The 17,408-nt window shown below is 50.2% G+C and overlaps 1 protein-coding gene across 1 annotated transcript; it reads left to right on the forward strand.

Moving 5' to 3' along the window:
* The first annotated feature begins 278 nt into the window (after positions 1-278).
* On the forward strand, positions 279-4,524 carry SRXN1 (sulfiredoxin 1). The gene is made up of 2 exons (XM_063296866.1): positions 279-515; positions 3,475-4,524. Exons 1-2 carry the CDS (start codon positions 294-296, stop codon positions 3,676-3,678), a joined length of 426 nt encoding a protein of 141 aa, XP_063152936.1. The 5' UTR covers positions 279-293; the 3' UTR covers positions 3,679-4,524.
* Positions 4,525-17,408: the final 12,884 nt, after the last annotated feature.

The raw sequence follows: 17,408 nt of genomic DNA on the forward strand, positions 1-17,408 counted from the left end.
GCGCGTGTGACTCACCGACTCGGCTCGTTCCACGCGGAGCGCGAGGGGAGCGGGGACTCAACCGTCCCGCGCCTCCGGACGCCCTTTCCGGCCGGCCGGCTCTATCCGCGGAGCGCCGGGCTGCATCTCGAGATGGAGCCCCCGCGCTGAAGCTGGAAAAGGGATCCGCGGAAGGCGCTGGGGAAGCGCTCAGCGCGGCTCATCAGCCCCCCCCCCCGGGTCCCGGGAGTGGTACGCTCCGGCCCAAACGGCCCTCCCCGTGGCTTTAATACGCGTGTCGGGAGCATCAAGGGATGCGCGGAGTGGCACGGGCGGCGCGGAGGTGGTGGGAAGGGGCGCCAAGCGGTGATCGCGGTCGGTGGCGGCGCTGGGCGGCCATGCAAGACGAAGGCAGCCGGAGCATCCATTCCGACAACATCTCCGCCATCCACGAGGTGCCCATGCGGGTGATCATCAGGCCCATCCCGCCGGTCCTGGAGGAGAGTAAAGTGGAGAGCCTCATGCGGACCATCCAGGTAGGGCCGGTTCCCACGACCCTGCGTCAGGACGGGACTCGGGTTTCTGTTCCACGGTTGGGGTTAATCGGACCGCGCGGGTCCCTCCGCTGCCGTGACGCCCAGGAGTACCCCGGTAGTGGGGGGCGACGGCCACCCGCGGTGGGTTGGGCTTGGGAAGCGAAAGGGGGTCTCTGACTGTCCTTGGTGCTTCCCTTTGCCCTGTTAACTCTCCCTCCCGTCTCCCCACGTTGCTTTTTCTGCCCCCGTGTTTTCCAGTATTCCTACAGTTCCTACAGTTCTCCCTCTCTCAGACTCCACAACCTCTTGTCGGTAGAAAGTGGGGGTCAGCCCTGCAAGGTAGGCCATACTTGGACACCAGAGACACACAAGCTTAGGCAGTAATAGCAGAACCTGGCAGGTCTGGACGAGCTCTCCCCTCCCTCCCTTTATCCTCATGGGAACTAAGGAGGGTCCTGGCTGAGAGGCTTCCTCAAACGGCATTTCTACCCCAGACTCGGGTGTCCTTTATCTGGCTGTTGCCTGGCTGGCGTCTTTTCCTCCTGTTCCTCAAGGTTATTCCTCCTTCCCATTACGGTGTGTCATTGGGGTCCCCAAGGGAGCCTTGGGGTTAAGCTCCCAGATCCCCAGCCAGCAGGGCCCAAGGCTGCTGGGAAATCTGAGGGTTGTGTTCCCAGTTTCCCGTTCGAGTTGAGCCTGAGTGCCAGGGACTTCCCAGACAGGGTCATGTCATTTTCTTAGCAATATTATGGAATGAGCTTTGCTGTTGCCTTCTTACGGATCTTGTCTTGCCCTCCAGTCTAGTCTACAGTTCTGAGATTTCCTGGTGGCCTCCCATCCCAGAATTAGCCAGCTCTGACCTCTTTGGCTAAGACTGATGAGATGCTGCCCCCATCAAAGCAAGGTAGCTTTCCAAGCTGATCTTGGATCCCAGAAGGATCAGTGCAGATACACCACCAGAACCTAGTTACTAACATTGTAAGGAGCAGTGGCTGGGTTCACACAATCCATTTAAACATAATACAGGTAGTCCTCACTTAACAACCATTTGTTTAGTGATGGTTCGGATTTACACTGGTGCTAAAAAACAACTTACAACCAACCAGTCCTCACACTTGCAACTGTCGCAGTGTCCCCACGGTCACGTGATCATCATTTTCCCAAGGTCTTTCCCACACACCATTACAGGTAGTCCTCGCTTAAAGACCACTGTTGGGACCAGAATTTTGGTTACTAAGTGAAGTGGCCATTAAGCTAATCTGACCTGATTTTATGACCTTTTTCTGGCGGTCTTTACGTGAATCACTGCAGGCGTTCAGCAACCTATGTGGTCATTAAGCGAACCGTGCAGTTCCCCCTTGATTTTGCTTGCCTGAAGCCAGCTGGGAAAATGGCGATCCTGCGACCACGGGACACTGCGATGGCCACAAATATGAACTGGTTGCCAAGCGCCCAAATTGTGATCACGTGACTGTGGGGACGCAGTGGCGGTCATAAATGTGAGGACTGGTCGTAAGTCAGTGGTTTCAGCACCGTCGTAGGTCCGAATTGTCACCAAATGAATGGTTGTTAAGCAAGGACTACCTGTACACCACGTTAGATCATTATTTCTTGCTTTTGCCTTAATTAGTTGCCCAATACCTGCTAGAGACACTTAACAATAGAGCTAGTTCTCATTAGTATATAACCTTCCTTTGCTGATGCCTAAACTAAGCAGCTCTGGGGTTGGTGGTAGAGACTGAAAGATTATAAAACCTGCCCAGCAAAAGCCACTATTTTCCGAGCAGATGCCAAGGTGGACTTTCCTTGCTGTTGCTTGGCACTCCCCACGGCCGATCGAGGAGGTCTCTCCGGCATAGAAGAATCCGGGCTTAATTAATAAACCTGTGTTAACCGTAACCGTCCTGGGAGAAGGGAGTAGTGTCCGCTGGTATCCGACCCACAAATGCTGTAACTGGCAATGCCGGGCAGAAACTATCAAAGATTGTCCAGAGGTGGTGGAAGGACTTAGAAATACCCACAGGGGAGGAAGGGACAGTGAAGTCACTGGGAGTGGCGAGATTGTGAAATTGACTACATGGATTGAAGAAAAGTCTTTGTCTAGCTTATGTTGCTACCTGGAAACCACTTTTGGACTTTTTGCTTGAAACTGAAAGAAATGAAACTTTGATTTTGGGATTTGATGACTAGAATTGCTTATGATTATAGAAATATTGCGGACTATTGTTAATTTTAGAGTAAGAGGTGAATGTCTCTTATATTTGCATCTGGACCAAAGAAAGTCGGAAGCCATTCTTTTTCTATTCCTTTTCTTTTCTGCACTCTTAATTTTGCTTTCTTTCTGATCTTTTCTTCTCAACTTTTTTTTTCTGTTTTTTAACATATTTTGCCTTTTGTTGAAATTTAATAGAGTTTTATGGGGGGGGAAAAGAAACTATCAGAGATAAGCAGTCCCTGGAATTACCAGGGCCTTTGCCATGAAAGGGGTTTACCGACCCCTTGAACCGCAGCTCAAAGCTAACTGGCAGTTTGTGGGCAGCTCACAGGGCGGCAGTGACACATGGGCCATTGATCCAGTTAAGCCTGTGGCGTGCATTCAGCCTGGACATAATATCCAGAATATCCCTTATTGCCAGCCTTACCAGGTAGACCAGACAGGAATCACGGCTAGATGAGCTAATTCTACTTTATTGGAAAGCTACATTGACAGCATCTTGCAAGGCTGAAAGTGCAAATCTTCCCACTGTCTCCTTTACAGCCCAAGAAACTAGGGAGGGTCCCTTCTGAGCCTCTTTCCCTTCCCATTATGCAGCTGTGGGCTCCACTCCCTCTTATCTGACCATTCCCTTGGCAGCATCTCTTCACCCCGTCTCCCAAGGTCATTCCCACATACCATTTCATTCATTCATTCAGGCTAAACTCATCTCTTGTCTTCCCTCCCTCCCTTTTTTTTTTTTAGGAGCAACCTGACCTGGTCCCCCCAATTGATGTTCTTTGGATCAAAGGCAGAGAAGGGGGAGATTACTTCTATTCATTTGGAGGCTGTCACCGTTTTGCAGCGTACAAGTGTCTGAACAAGGAGACCATTCCAGCTAAAATCATCCGGTCGACCCTCAGTGACCTCCGTACCTACCTGGGCTCTTCTCTCCCTGATTTGCGATAGACAGGTGCTTTTTCCTGGCCCCCCAATTCCAGAGCATCCTTGGCCCATCTGAAGCTTGGAAGTGAGCTGGAGGCAAGGATTGGTCTTTTTCTCCTTTGCCAGACATTCAACAATGAGGACTAGCGCTCTGATTTGGTCCCTTTGTATCTCTGTTGGATATAGGATGGCCCAGCCTATAAGAGCCTTGACCAGTGAGCGTGTATGACCTACCCAATTTATAGGGGTCTGGTTCCTGCTTGGTTGTGAACTGAGATGAGAAAGGGCTAAGCTGGCATTTGTGTTAAGTCGCATGAGTAGAATGGTCTTCCTTGTGTGGCCCTGGGGGCTGGGGAAGATGGGAGTTATAGCCCAACCTGGTCAGAAAGGCACAGGGTTGGGGAAGGCTATGAGCTGCCTGCAAGAGTGGAGAATCAGAGGACATTGCACTGCACGGCAACAAACACCAGATGGCAGCAAAGAGGTACAGAGAAACTTTGACTCTCTGCTGCCATCTAGAGGTCATCTGAATTTTTCAAGCCCAGATTTAGGAGCTCTTGGTCAGCCCCAGCCTCAACCATGACCCTCAGGGGTGACGTTGGGCCAGTCACCTGCTGAGCCCAATCTACCTCGCAGGCTTCTTCTTGGGGGAAAATGGAGAAGGGACCATTGTGTTTACCTGCTGAGTTCCCCAAGGAAATCTGGGGTTTAAATCTAAGAAGCTATCAGCGCGCAGGAAGGAGGTTTGCAAGGGAGGAGCTCAGAATACAAGGCATTCTCAGGGTTGACACCACGGCACCAAGAGTACTTGGAAGCCACTCCAAAATACACGGTTTAATCTCAGGTGTCTTTTGGATGTATGTCAACTCCAAGATGTTTGGGGGAAAAAACTTGGAAATATTTTAAACTATTTCCAGACTTGCTGACTCTGTTTATTTTGTGGGTTTGCAAACTTGGGGATAATGTCGATTTCTGGAATGATGGAGTAAGCACAGGGCTTCCACATGTACTGGTCAGGGCAACAGGGATGTTTTGGAGGTGCCCCCTTCAGAATTTCTCCCCCTAGCACCCCTGTGCTCAAAATCAGCCCCCCAAAGCCAGCAAAAGGTCAGAAAGCTGCTTCAGCAAAGACCACCCATCAGTCTGCGAGGCGTTGTAGCTAAAATAAAATAAATAACAGCTTCAGCAGAACTTATCAAATACAGTCTTTGTTTACAGAGGAAGCCCAGATTTTTCTTCCAGTCTCCCCCCTCCCTGCTGTAATATTTAGAGAATGCATTACTACTCAGCCAATAATGCCCACGCTGTAAAAATAATGCCCTTGACTTATGACCATAATAGGGACCATAAAATTTGTTGTTAAGTGGTGTGGTCATTAAGCAAGGCATCACATGACCACACTTGATTTTATGACATTTTGTGCAGTGGTTGTTAACCAAATCATGCAGTTCCCCATGGCTGTGACAGTCATAAGTTCAAGGACCGGTCAAAAGTCACTTTTCTCAGTGCCATTGTAACTTTGAACAGTTACTAAACGAATGTTTGTAAGTTGAGGACTACCTGTAGTTGGGATGAAATGGTGTGATGTGAGATGTATGCTTACTTTTGTAATTAGGGGGTCTGCCCCTGATCTGGAACCCCCACCTAACAAAATGGCTGGTATGTGCTGTATGCTCAGTAATAACACTAACCGAGGCCAGTCCTGGCCAAGATGAGTGTGGTGCACAGCTTGACCAGCCCCAGGTGTGTGTGTTGCACAAACCCAGCCAAGCAGAAAAGTTGGTGGGAGGGAGGCCACCTTTGCACACCAAACACAGTGCTTTGGATCCACGAATGACCTCTGGGTGGATGCGCATCATGTTCAACAGCCAGGGAATGGGAGGGTCACCATAAGCCTCCCTCAAAGGGAGGAGCCTTTTGGGAGCATTGACCCCCCAAGTTAATGCTGGCAAAGGGTTGTTTTGGGAGGAGATCCAGGGTTCAAAGCAGAAGATGGCGTGACGGGGAAGACTGGGCTCTCCGGCACGGAAGGTGTCTCTTTGGGACCCCACAAAATGTTTGAATGTAGGTGGATGAGCCCAGTGCAGGCAGCAGATGGCGCTGCCTCCCTGCCAAGACAGAAAATCGGCAGCAGGCGCTTCCCCGTTCCAGTTCCAAACGCCTGGCTCTGAACTCGGAGTTCACCACCACCTTTGGGCAATTGGCCTTAAAAAACGTGACCCCTCCTCGCATGACGATGTTGGACTGACGAGTGGAGCGCCAGGGGTCGGAGCCCCAGAAGGTGGCATGCTGATGTCACGGGTGCCCTGATGTCATCGCGCAGGCAATGCCAGCAGTGCACTTTGTGGCGATGGCAAGAGGCACGTGCCTTGCTCCACACCCTGCCACTCCTTTGAGGCAGATCAAGCCAGGATCCAAAGGCTGGCTGGCTTCATGCTTCCTGCTGAGCCAGGTGGGCCTGTCTGAGGAAGCCATAAATCACTGTTTGTCATCTACAGTGGCTGGGTTCACACAGTGTGCTAAGCCAGAGCGAAACAACCTGTGTTGCCACTGCATTTGCATGGCATGCTTGACAAGCTGGCTCCTCCAGGCTTCCTCTACAGAGAGGAAGTTGGTGCAACAGCCCAGCCTTTGCTAGAATGGTTTTAGCCAAACAAGGACACCAATTCTGGGATTTTAGTATACCTTCTCCAGGACAAAAGAAACAACTTGCTTTTCACAGAACACGCTAAAGTGGGCTAAAGCAAGCTTGGGTACATGGTGGATGAACATGGGAATGCAACCATTGCCTTGGCATGCTTTGGAGAAGCCCAGTGAGAGTTACTTAGCAATACAAGTAGTCCTCACTTAACAACCATTTGTTTAGTGATGGTTCAGACTTACGACGGTGCTGGTTCTCACACTTACAACCGTTGCAGTGTCCTGTGGTCACACAATCGCCATTTTTGGCCTTCCCAGCTGGCTTCTGGCAAGCAAAATCAATGGGGAACTGCATGATCCGCTGAACAACTTCATGGTTCGCTTAATGCCCGTTGTGATTCACTTAATAACCACCCCCAAAAAGGTCGTAAAATCGGGTCAGAGTCGCTTATTGACCACTTTGCTTATCAACCAAAATTCCAGTCTCCGTTGTGGTCATTAAGCAAGGACTATCTGTATCAGTGAATTCAGACGCTTTGCTTAACTTTGGTTTACTGAATAAGCTTGGCTAAGTTTACAGCCTGGGCTAAGCCAAAGCTAAGCAAACCATACCTACGCAGGCTGCCAGTGAGAGTCTGTTGAATTGCAGCAGGAGAAAAATCAGCTTTAATTCATAGTTAAATATTATGACTTAGCGCAATGTGTGCAACACAGCCTTCTGTGTGAAAACTGCCAACGAGCATCTTTCTATGATGGAGGGACGCTTGTGCTGGTTCTAGCGGGACGTCTGAATCTGGCACGTGAGTTACAGTATAATTAAGGGGAGGTGTCTTAATCCAAATGGAAACCATGCTTTATTAAGGTTTACTCACCTAAAGCGTGGCCCAGCCTGAGGACTGAACTAGGCTGGTTGGTTTAATCCAGGCTTTAACTCCAGGCTTCTGAGCACAGTGCTAGGAGGAGGAAAAAAATCCCAAAACGAGCAGAGTCCTTGTAAATTTTCCTGAGACAGAAGGGGACAAGCAGCAGAAGAGCTGCCCACGGGCTCATGGGCGCCATGTTGCAAATCCCGGCCCTCAAGAAAGGCCCCAAAACTTGTGCTGGCCCAGCCGTTTCCCCAAGCAAATGCCGAGAATTAGCCACTTCCTCTGCACAGTCGCCAAAGCGGAAGAGAAGGAGGGGAGACGGCTCGGCTCCTTCCCTTTGAAGGGCCGAGGCCGCGGGCCTGGCCGTGCGGCATCAAAGCGTCCTGCCCCGCAGAGGAAACATTGCGGGCACTCATGGGGGGAAGACCCCCGGCCGCTCCTCCCTGGAGGATGATAAATTTGCCTAAGGAATTGTGGCGTGCCTTAAAGTTTCCTCTCGCGGAGACCAGGGAGGGGTCTCCCGGACGGCCTGCAGCGGGAATCGCCTGCAAACGACATTTTAGCCGGGGGACCCTCCCCAAACAGAGGCCAAGGCTGCGTCAGCAAAGGGGAAACAGCAGCTTCTGGGCATCTCCAAGGGTTGCTGCATCCACTTCTTGTAGATAAAGTCCCGTCTCCAGTTGGATTGTGGGTAACTCCACGGACAAGGCCAGGCAGCTTTCTTGGCAAGAGTACAGAACCAGAGTTTGCCTTTTCGGCAGTTGTTTTTTTCAACTTCCTAGTCCTTGGGATTTCCTAGTGGTCTTCCATCCATACACAAACCAGGTGTGATCCTCCTCCTCTTTCAAGAGCGGCTCAGGTGGGCCAGATTCTTCTCCTGCTGCGGCTGCTGCTGCTGCTGAGATTTTTCTTACACGAATGTCCTGCTTTCCCACCAGTAGCAGTTCAACCCTAACCCTAACCTTAACAACAGCCCTTTGAGGTAGGCTAGGGGGAGAGAGAATGAGAACTGGCTTCTCAGCAGTTTTCACCCACAATTTTGAGTCCTGCCCTGGGGAGTGATGCTTCAGGTAACGATCAGTGTTCTGCAAATGCATCAGCCAAGTTTTCAGAGAGGGGATTTGCCAACTTCAATAAATAAAACTCTGTCCCCCCCGCCCCCCCCCATTTTTTTCCCCCTTAACACTTTAGTTCTAGAGTGGTCAAATTTCAAAGCCACAGCATCCGGTCAAGGGAAGTACAATATGCTAAGTCTGGATAGCGTTCATCTCCTTCCTTGCACAAACCCAGCTTGTTGGGTTCAGCATATCGTGCAAAGGCTGAAAATGGGCTGATCAGGAACCAGCCTTTTTCGTTAGCTTATAGGATGTGCTGAACCCAGAATACGAATTTGGTTCATCAGCAGGTCTTATGAACCTCCAATTCACTGACAGCCTTCAAACCGAGCACAGCTTGTTGCAACCGTGGGACTCAAGATCTTGGTCTGGTTTTGCTGGCCTGGCCTGGAATGGAATGGATGTTGGCTAATTCAGCTCCTGGTAGGAGCAAACCTGGGAAAGATTACACGCCTGTCTTTGGAGGAAATCTCCCCATGTTCCTACCAGATTAAGAAGAAGAAGAATGGATCCCACAAAGACCTTTGTTCTCTCCTGGAACGAATGGGTTGGGGGCAGCTGAGGTCATTTGTCAGTTGGGGGTCCTCAGAGCCCTTCCAGGTCAGGCTAGGAGAGGGGAGACAGGTGGGCAGACTGACAGGAGCGCACACACGCACACCCAAGATTAATACCACCAGCCAGTGCCCTTTCCCTCTCCCTGCAGATACCCCCCAGTGGCCTTCCCTGTTGGAGTATCTTGCTGTACTGAAAGGGTGCATAGAGATACCAGTGCAATATGGTCTCCAGCACAGATGACCTGAGGATTAGATAAATTTATGGATCAACTAGCGGTAATTGTAGCGGCATGTGGGAATGACCTTGGGAGACTGGGCCAAGAGACGCTGCCTAGAGAACAGTCAGATAAGAGACGGCATAGCCCGCAGCTGCATAGTGGGTGGGGCAAGAGGCTCAGGAGGGACCGTCCCTAAGTTACTGGGCTGTAAAGATGACGGTGGGGGAACTGTCCTTCCCCTCCCTCCCTCCCTCCCCAAATCAGAGTTTCTGGAGTTTGTAAGCTGAGCTGCCTTTAAAGGAAATGAGATAGTTCATGACAAATTAGAGTTCTGTCAAAAGCGATTAGGATGCATGGTTCAGTGGAGCCTCCATATCCAAGGGCAGTATAACTTTGAATACCAGGTGCAGGAGGGGTGGACGCAGACAGTAGGGGAAGATGGCTGAATTCATTGCATCTTTATCCTGTTGGTGGGAGAGATCTTGTCCTGAGCACTGATGGTGAGCAGGAGGGGGCCCTATCCAGGGGGGGAAACGCATGCGTAGCACTGAGGAGTTGAGCAGCCATTCAAGGAGACACAGATCAGACCCTCCTTAACTTTGGGGTTTATCCGTCTGGGTTTTTCCCACGCTTCTTCAGTTTGTCAGGATTTTCTGTCTAATGTAGCAATAATAAAACACTAGAGACCTACTCCTTGTCTCAGCGTGGTTCCTGGCTGTTAGGACAGATCTGGTTGGCGGGGGCGGGGGGGTTAGGGAGTGGGTGCTTCATAGCTATCCTTGTTTGTTTCTGCCCATCCTGCTCTTTGACCCAACATAGAGTTTAAGTTTCACACAATACAGGCGTGTCACTTCCATACAGGTGGAACACCTGAATTTAGGGGGTTAAAAGATGCCTGCCCTAAAAAAAGTCTGTCTCTTCTACAACTGATGCTGTATCAGGATCAGCTCTGCAATTTCCCTCCTGTGTAAAAGCAACTTCTTTTTTCCTACCATATTCTCTTGGAGGCTGGAGAATTTATTTCAAATTTTTCTCAGGGTGGTGGTGAACTTGTAAGCCTCCCTGAAGGCAGGGAAAGAAGGTGCGACTCTTGATGTGGTCGATTTGCTGTGTGCATCTTTCCCTCAACCTCTTGGCTGCTCACTTAGCACTCTAAAAACCTTCATTTGGGATTAAATGGAAAATGGGGATGCCACGGAGGCTGCAGACCGCTGGATGCTTAAACCCTGGAAGACCACCAGTATATAAACACACTCATTAAATCCAAGTTTGTCATGGAATAAATGCCACTGCAACGGGGTGACATTTTGAAAGCCCCTTCTCTCTGAGAACTAATTTAAAAAGCAGCAACAGGAGAATCCAAGCACCTTACAGGTGGAAGGGGCTCTTGAGGCTATCCAGTATACCCCTGGTTCAACACAGGGTCCCAATTAAAGCATCCCCAACAGACAAGGTGCAGTTTCCCCTTAGAATATCCAGGGAAGGGAAGTTTCACCACTCCTCTGACCATTTTTCCATAAGGCACTGCCTGTAACTGTCCTTGAGGCGACAGCAACTGGGTGTTGCTGCGTTTAAAGTAATTCAGGCGGCGAGATAATCTAAATTCTGGGGGAGGGGTTTTTGTGAAGCTGGTTTTGCAAATCAAGAAAGTGTGCGTAAGGTCCCTTGACTTTTGGCGTTGTGTCATTTAATCTGCCTTTGGCAGAAATATTCAAAGCTTGAACAGAAGGGAGCTGGCGGCAACCCTCTCATTGAATTACCTTCAGCATGAAAACAACACTCACTTCTGTTTTTAGCCCCCCTTTGGAATCCGTGGACAGACAATCCCTGTGAAATTGCCCCAGGACGCAAAGCCCCATTGGCAGCAACGTTCACATCCCTAGGGACTGGAAACTTTGAAAAAGCTGAATGTATTGCCAGCTTGCACGATACACCTAAGCAGGCCGGTTAAAAGCCTAGCGGCTGTATTTGTGTAACATGCCATGCTGGGTTAGTTTTAAACAGGATTGCATGGCCCCTGCATTTATTTTTTTGATGCCTGACCGTGTCCGTTTGCTTGGCTTCTGGTTCAATCCATTAGGCCAGTGTTTCTCAAACCGTTTTGACCCAATCACCCCTTTCCCCGGTCCCAGTTAATGTTATTATCCACGCCCCCACCAAAAAAACAAAACAAAATCCTGTTGTTTTACACAAACATCTCAGCACTGGATCCTTACCACCCAAACCAGCAATTATAAATTGCTCCATTACCCCCAGAATATGCCCAAATTAATTACCCCCCCCCCAGTTGAAGAACCACTGCATGATTCAAACCCAGAAAACAGGGACAATTCTGTAACGAGGTTAAGCCAGTTGCTTGAAAACAGCGGTACCTGCATTCTGGGTGGGATGCTTGGGGAGTTACGGAACACCCACCAGTCTAACCATAAGTGATGTCCTTCGACTCATCAGGCCAGGAAAAGAAAATACCCCTTTCTGGGGTGGGGGGGAGGAAGGAAAGCATGACCTGGCAACCTCCCCCATCCCCCCTCCTGTTCCCTGCTCCGGGGGAGCTCGGCATGAACAGTTGTAGGGCCCTTCTGCAAGAGGTCTTGCCCCCACTGCAGTGTTGGTATCTGACATCAGCCATCAAAGACTTTGGGGAACTAACCCAAAGGGCAACACAGCCTCGTAAAAGAGGCCACCGGGCTGGGTGCTGGGTGGGGCGGGGTGGGGGGATCGCACAAGCCCCTCTCCACTCCCAGGAAGGGCAAAGCGCTTTCCACTGGGGCTGGGAGGTCAGCAAGGCAGCATCCTGGGGTGGACACATGTGGCCGGCGTTTAACACGGCAGGGTCTGGAATCCATTTGTCTTGGTTACAAGGGGGGTAACGAGACCCCCGGGAGCTGGGAACAGCCGCACGGCTGGTGCTTTTCCATCTGCTTTCTGTTTATTTACTTACACTTAAGGATCACCACCCGGATAAAAGATCCCTGCGAGGTGGAGGTTGCAAACCGTCCACGGCCAGCCAGGGAGGGGGATCCCGGCCTGATCTTTACCCTGCAGAGACCCCGCTCAACTTTCCCTGGCTACTGTTCGTGCCTCTGATCCCAGATGCCCACAAAAGTTTGCCAACGGAGATGCCCAGTTAAAGGTGGTGGAAGACTCATGCACCTTGAGGAATCCAAGATGAGGGTGGTTTCATTTGCCGGAGATTGAGACGGCCCCAAGCAACAGATTCAGGGCAATTAATAATCAAAGCGGTTATTATTTATTTATTTATTTCTCTTTCCTCTTTCGTCACTGCCCATCTCAATAAGAGCAACTCTGGGTGGTTTACAATAAAATTAAAAGAACTACAGATTAAAATACAATAAAAGCAAAATTCTTCAAAAAAACATAAATAGAAATAGAAAATCCAAGATGGCCAAGCCAAAGATCTTAATTTAAATACATATAATTCCTCGGGACCTCTTCAAGGGGCTAACCACCCTAACAATTGATTACCCACCCACGCCCCACCCCAGACGAGATGGCAGAGCCAGGTCTCCACTCCCTTTCGGAAGGCCGGGTGTGTGGGGGCCTGCCTCACTGGGGGAAGAGTGTTCCAAAGGGTGGGGCCACGACAGAGAAGGCCCTCTTCCTGGACCCTGCCAATCACCAATTATTGCAGGTAATAAGCAAGCTGTAAAGGAAAATTCAACCCACTGGAACCAGCATAACATTACTAAAACATGGTTCCTGGTCCCCATCAGCATGTGAAAAGGAGAATCTTCCAAGTTTTCTGGAATGCTGATGCAATTTCGGCCAAATCCCAGCCAAAGTGCATTATAGCTTCATGGTGGTTTGGTTAGGTTCTTTTCTGACTGTCTCTATATTCACAACCAATCCTTGAACTGGCATCTGGAGGCAGGCGGTCCCTCTGCCAGAGGTGATGGGGAGTTTTCAAATATCCTTCAAACCTGTCCCTTTGTTGGCCCATCCAAGTTAGAAGACCACATTTCACTCAGGTTAATTCTGCACTGGGTGGAAAAGTCCTTTTCCCCCCTCTGTTCTAAATCTCCTTCCAGCCAGGTTCACGTCCTGCCTGCTCGGGGAGTGTTTTAAAATTTCTCTTTGCATCCTTTCTAGCACTGACAAAGTTAATTGGAGTCAGTTGGATAAAGAAACATTCATTCCAATCCTATGCTTTGCTAATTTGTATGCGACCTCAGAAGATTTGACGTTTGTACTTTAATGCAGGGTTTCTCAACCAGGATTCCGTGGCACCCTCAGGTTCCACGAGAGGTCCCTAGGGGTTCCCTGGGAGATCACAATTTATTTAAAAAATTATTTCAAATTCAGGCAACTTCACATGAAAGAGGTAAGCTTCATTATTTATTTTTAGTTTAAGAGCACCGTTAATGCATCTATACAGGGCTACCCATGAAACGAATGTAATCATTTTATAACTTCTGGGCTATATCTGAGCCTGAATGGGCAGGGGTTCCCCAAGGCCTGAAAAATATTTCAAGGGTTGTCCAGGGTCAAAAGGTTGAGAAAGGCTGCTTTAACGGGTCCTATGATCAGCAAGGGAATAGGACCCATTAAAGCCCAGGAGCCAAGGATGTGGCTGTTTTCTTGCTTAATAAAAAGGGGTGGGGGGAACTAGGAAGATCCATCTTTAAAGGCGCAGAAGTGAGGCTTTCCTCCCTACCTCAAGCCTAACCAGGGCAGGATGGGGAGGCTCTCGGCACAGCTGCCGAAATCCTGCGAGATGACTGGCCCTCGCTTCCTCTCCCTTTCCCCGTAGGCCTCTTCCCGGTCAGATGGTACCCACATGCCTGAAGCCGCTGCACCTGAATACACACTTCTAGCTTATCCGTCACGCTGGTTGTCAGAAAGCTCAGGCCTTTCCTTGCATTGCCCAGCCTCAGCCCAGTAGGGTGTCCCTGTTGATGAGACACCTTAGCAAACACATTTGGGGGGGCGGGGGGGAGCCAGATTTGAACGGAGCCGGAAAAGGTCGGGCAGCCGAACTCCCCGTCTGATGAAGCTGTGGAGAGAGTTCGTTCAACCGTAGGCCATTTCCTGGGAAGCCCGGTTTCCAGATGAAAATAATTAAGTGGCTAGCCCTCATGAGGCCTGTCGTTAAATGCAAAGGTAGAGCTTCCTGTTCCGTATTCCCAGAACAAGCTCTTTTTCTCTCCAACCGGCTAAAAGGCGCCGTTTGGCAGAAGGAGCCGTGAAGTGCTTTCATGTGGTACGGTGGGAACTCTCCTGTGCTTCGCTCAACCAAGGGTAGGGTTTCTCTTTTGGCCCCCTCGCCCCAATTCCCCGCCTTCTGCCCCCAGCTCGCTTCTGATGCTCCTCTTGTCTTTGCTGAAGCTTTGCTAAACAAGAAAGGAAAGGTTTTTAAAAAGTCCGGCAAAGGTCTTTGAGCAAGGCCAAGGCAACAAGTGCTTATGCAGAGTGACCTGTTTCCCACTCAAGGACGCTTTCATCGCCTAGAAAAAGCGGATTCTTCCTCTCCACCTTGATCACCTTCCGAACGGGGGTCTGCAAGGTGTCAAGATGGTGGCCACAACAGCCCCACCGGTATTTCATGCTCATTGCAGTACTGAGCGTAGCCTGCGGACAGTCCTGCTTCTGAACCAGCCTTCTGCCCTTCCCTACGTTACCTCTTTGGAAACTGCCTGGAAATGGCCTGTACTCTAGAAAGGTCCCATCAACCATGTTAATATTCTCTCCCTGCTCTGGTTTTGTCACTGTCCTCTGACTCAGGGTTGCCCTTGACTTCAGTGAACGGCCACTGATCCCCCAGCAGGTAAACCAATGTCCTATAGAATCATAGAATTGTACGGTTAGAAGGGACCTTGGAGATCCTCTAGTCCAACCCCCAATTAAACAGATCACAGCTTAGCACACTGAAGGAACCCAACCATGCGAATGCACACACTGGAGCGTACCTTGAATTCTGGTTTGCAAGTGGCGTTTATGCTCAGGAGGGGGTTGTAAATGTGAAAAGGTGCTATCAGCTTTCTTCTCATTCTAGCTACATGAACTAACACAGCTCTCCTACAACATGAGTAGTACTTGTAGGAAAAGTCGGGGGGGGGGTGAGGAGCCTCCCACTAACCTGAGCTGCTAGCTGGGGAATCTGGAAAACTGACCTCCCCCCACATCTGGACAGCACCGGCTTGCAGAACAGAGCATCAACTCTCTCATTCAAGCTGCAGGGAGAAGATGGATGTCCGTAACCTCTGGCCATCTGCCTGGGCTCCAGCAGGGCCTTGGGCAACAGCACACAAACACACACACGCCTCCCAGACCTGAGGGCCAACAGACGAGGGTCTCTCCCTGCTGTTTGCTTGAAGGCCTCCACTTTAAAAACTGCAGGTGAGACCGTGCCGTTCAAGGGAAAGGGGGCTTCCAGGCATGTGTGGGTCTTCATGAAGGGGCAGAGGAGGAAGGGCAAAGTCCAAACTTACAAAGCATTGCATGTTTTGATGCAGTGAAGTGTGCACTTGCAGCATACTATAAGAGGGGAAAGCACTGCTTGCGACAGGCACCAAGGCAGACACAAACTGCATCAGTGTTTCTCAACCTTGGCCGCTTGAAGATGGGTGGACTTCAACTCCCAGAATTCCCCAGCCAGCTACTGGCTGGGGAATTCTGGGAGTTGAAGTCCACCCATCTTCAAGCGGCCAAGGTTGAGAAACACTGTAATAGACTAAGCCAAGATAAAGAAAACTCCTTATGGTGCCATGAGATGGACTGACTCAGTGGTTGTATTCTCACAACCTGCTTAACGCGTTCGGTTCCAGACCTATCGGCTGCATTCAGACAACCCACCGACCTCGGCAAGGGTTAAGGTGGGTTAGCCTTTTTGCAGCTGAGCCCGTTGGTTAGTTTGTGAGTCCATGTATTGGGTGAACTCAGGACCTGTTAAGCACGCTGTGTGAACGCAGCCTGTGTCAAACCCACAAATCTTCCCGTTGCACAGTGAGGGGTAGCGTGCAACTTGGAGAGCAGGGAAGATGGGCTGGGGTCTCCCGACGGTGCCAGTTCCCAGTTGGGAAACTGGCCTCTCGAACTGGCTTCGAAATCCTTCCTTTCCTTCTGCCTTTCCACTTTTCTCTTGGATGGTCTGCAAAGAGCGGTGTGTCGATTCATTTCCTCGGGAGAAAGATGTCTCTGACTTTGAGTGGCTGGTTTGTTTTTTTTCCTCCCCCCACCCCCCACTTTTTTTTTTGTTGCCAGCCCTGGGAAAAATGAATTATTTTCTTGCACGGGAAGAGAAGACAAATCCACTCGGGGTTCACCGGATCCATCCCAGCCCGAGCGGAGAAGGAACCCATCGGCTGCCGTCAAGAGGTCAAACCATCTCCTGCAGCCGGCGCACAAAGGGAGGGTCTGCCCCTTTCTGGCTTCCTGAGACAATGAGTTATTGCCCTGAGGTTTCCCTTCCTGTCTGCTCCTTTGCTGGAGATATTTAGTCGTCCTCCACTCTCGCTTTCTCACCTCAGCCTTGGCGTCTCCCCCACAACCCTGTGAGCTGAGCACTTTGCAAGAAGGCAGAGAGCCAAGGAAAGCAGACTGAATGTGCCCAGGGGCTTCCTTCTGCGAGAGGTCGGCAACCAAGGCAAGGGACGCTGTGGCCCGGCCGGGTTGGGGGCCAGCAAGTTTGGGATTGTCTGTGGGAGATTTGCTGCCTGAGAATGCCAAGGTGGAATTTAGGTACTGGGAAGGAAGAGTGTAGGGATGAAAGAGAGAAGGAGACTTGGATTTGGCATCATCCTATGTTGGTTAGATCAGTGTTTCTCAACCTTGGCCGCTTGAAGATGGGTGGACTTCAACTCCCAAGGCTGGCTGGGGAATTCTGGGAGTTGAAGTCCACCCATCTTCAAGCAGCCAAGGTTGAGAAACACTGGGTTAGATATTCGGATCCCTCCGTGAAACTATAGCCAGGTGTCAGCACTTCAAGGTAGAACAGGCCAGGAAGCCAATGCCGTGTAGGTCAGTACTACTTTTATTGTAAAGCTATAGTAACAGCATCTTGCAAGTCTGAATGCACTTCCCCCTCCCTCTTTATCTTCTTGAGAACTATGGAGGGTCAAACGAGAGACGCTTTCTCAAATTACATTTCTGCCCGGGACTCAAATTTCTTTTACCTAGCCGTTGTTTTGCTGGCGGCTCTTCCTCCTGTCCTTCAAGGCCATTCCCTCTTCCCTCTACACCAGGGTAGGGGATCGAGCCAAAACTTCAAGTTGCAAGAACACACTACTGTATACACTTGCAGATAAGCCCATCCGCGGATAAACCGACCCTCGAATTTTTAACCAAAATACCATGAAAAGTGTGCCTCCTGTGGAGAAGCCAACCCTAATTTTTCATGGCATT

The sequence above is a fragment of the Candoia aspera genome, chromosome 3 (genome assembly GCF_035149785.1).
Source record: "Candoia aspera isolate rCanAsp1 chromosome 3, rCanAsp1.hap2, whole genome shotgun sequence".
NCBI lineage: Eukaryota > Metazoa > Chordata > Lepidosauria > Squamata > Boidae > Candoia > Candoia aspera.

Bases quoted from the DNA above. Each gene is read 5' to 3' on its own strand.
- SRXN1 (XM_063296866.1), top strand. From the start codon at position 294: ATGCGCGGAGTGGCACGGGCGGCGCGGAGGTGGTGGGAAGGGGCGCCA. The intron at 516-3,474 runs GTAGGGCCGGTT...TTTTTTTTTTAG, and splicing joins GCCTCATGCGGACCATCCAG to GAGCAACCTGACCTGGTCCC.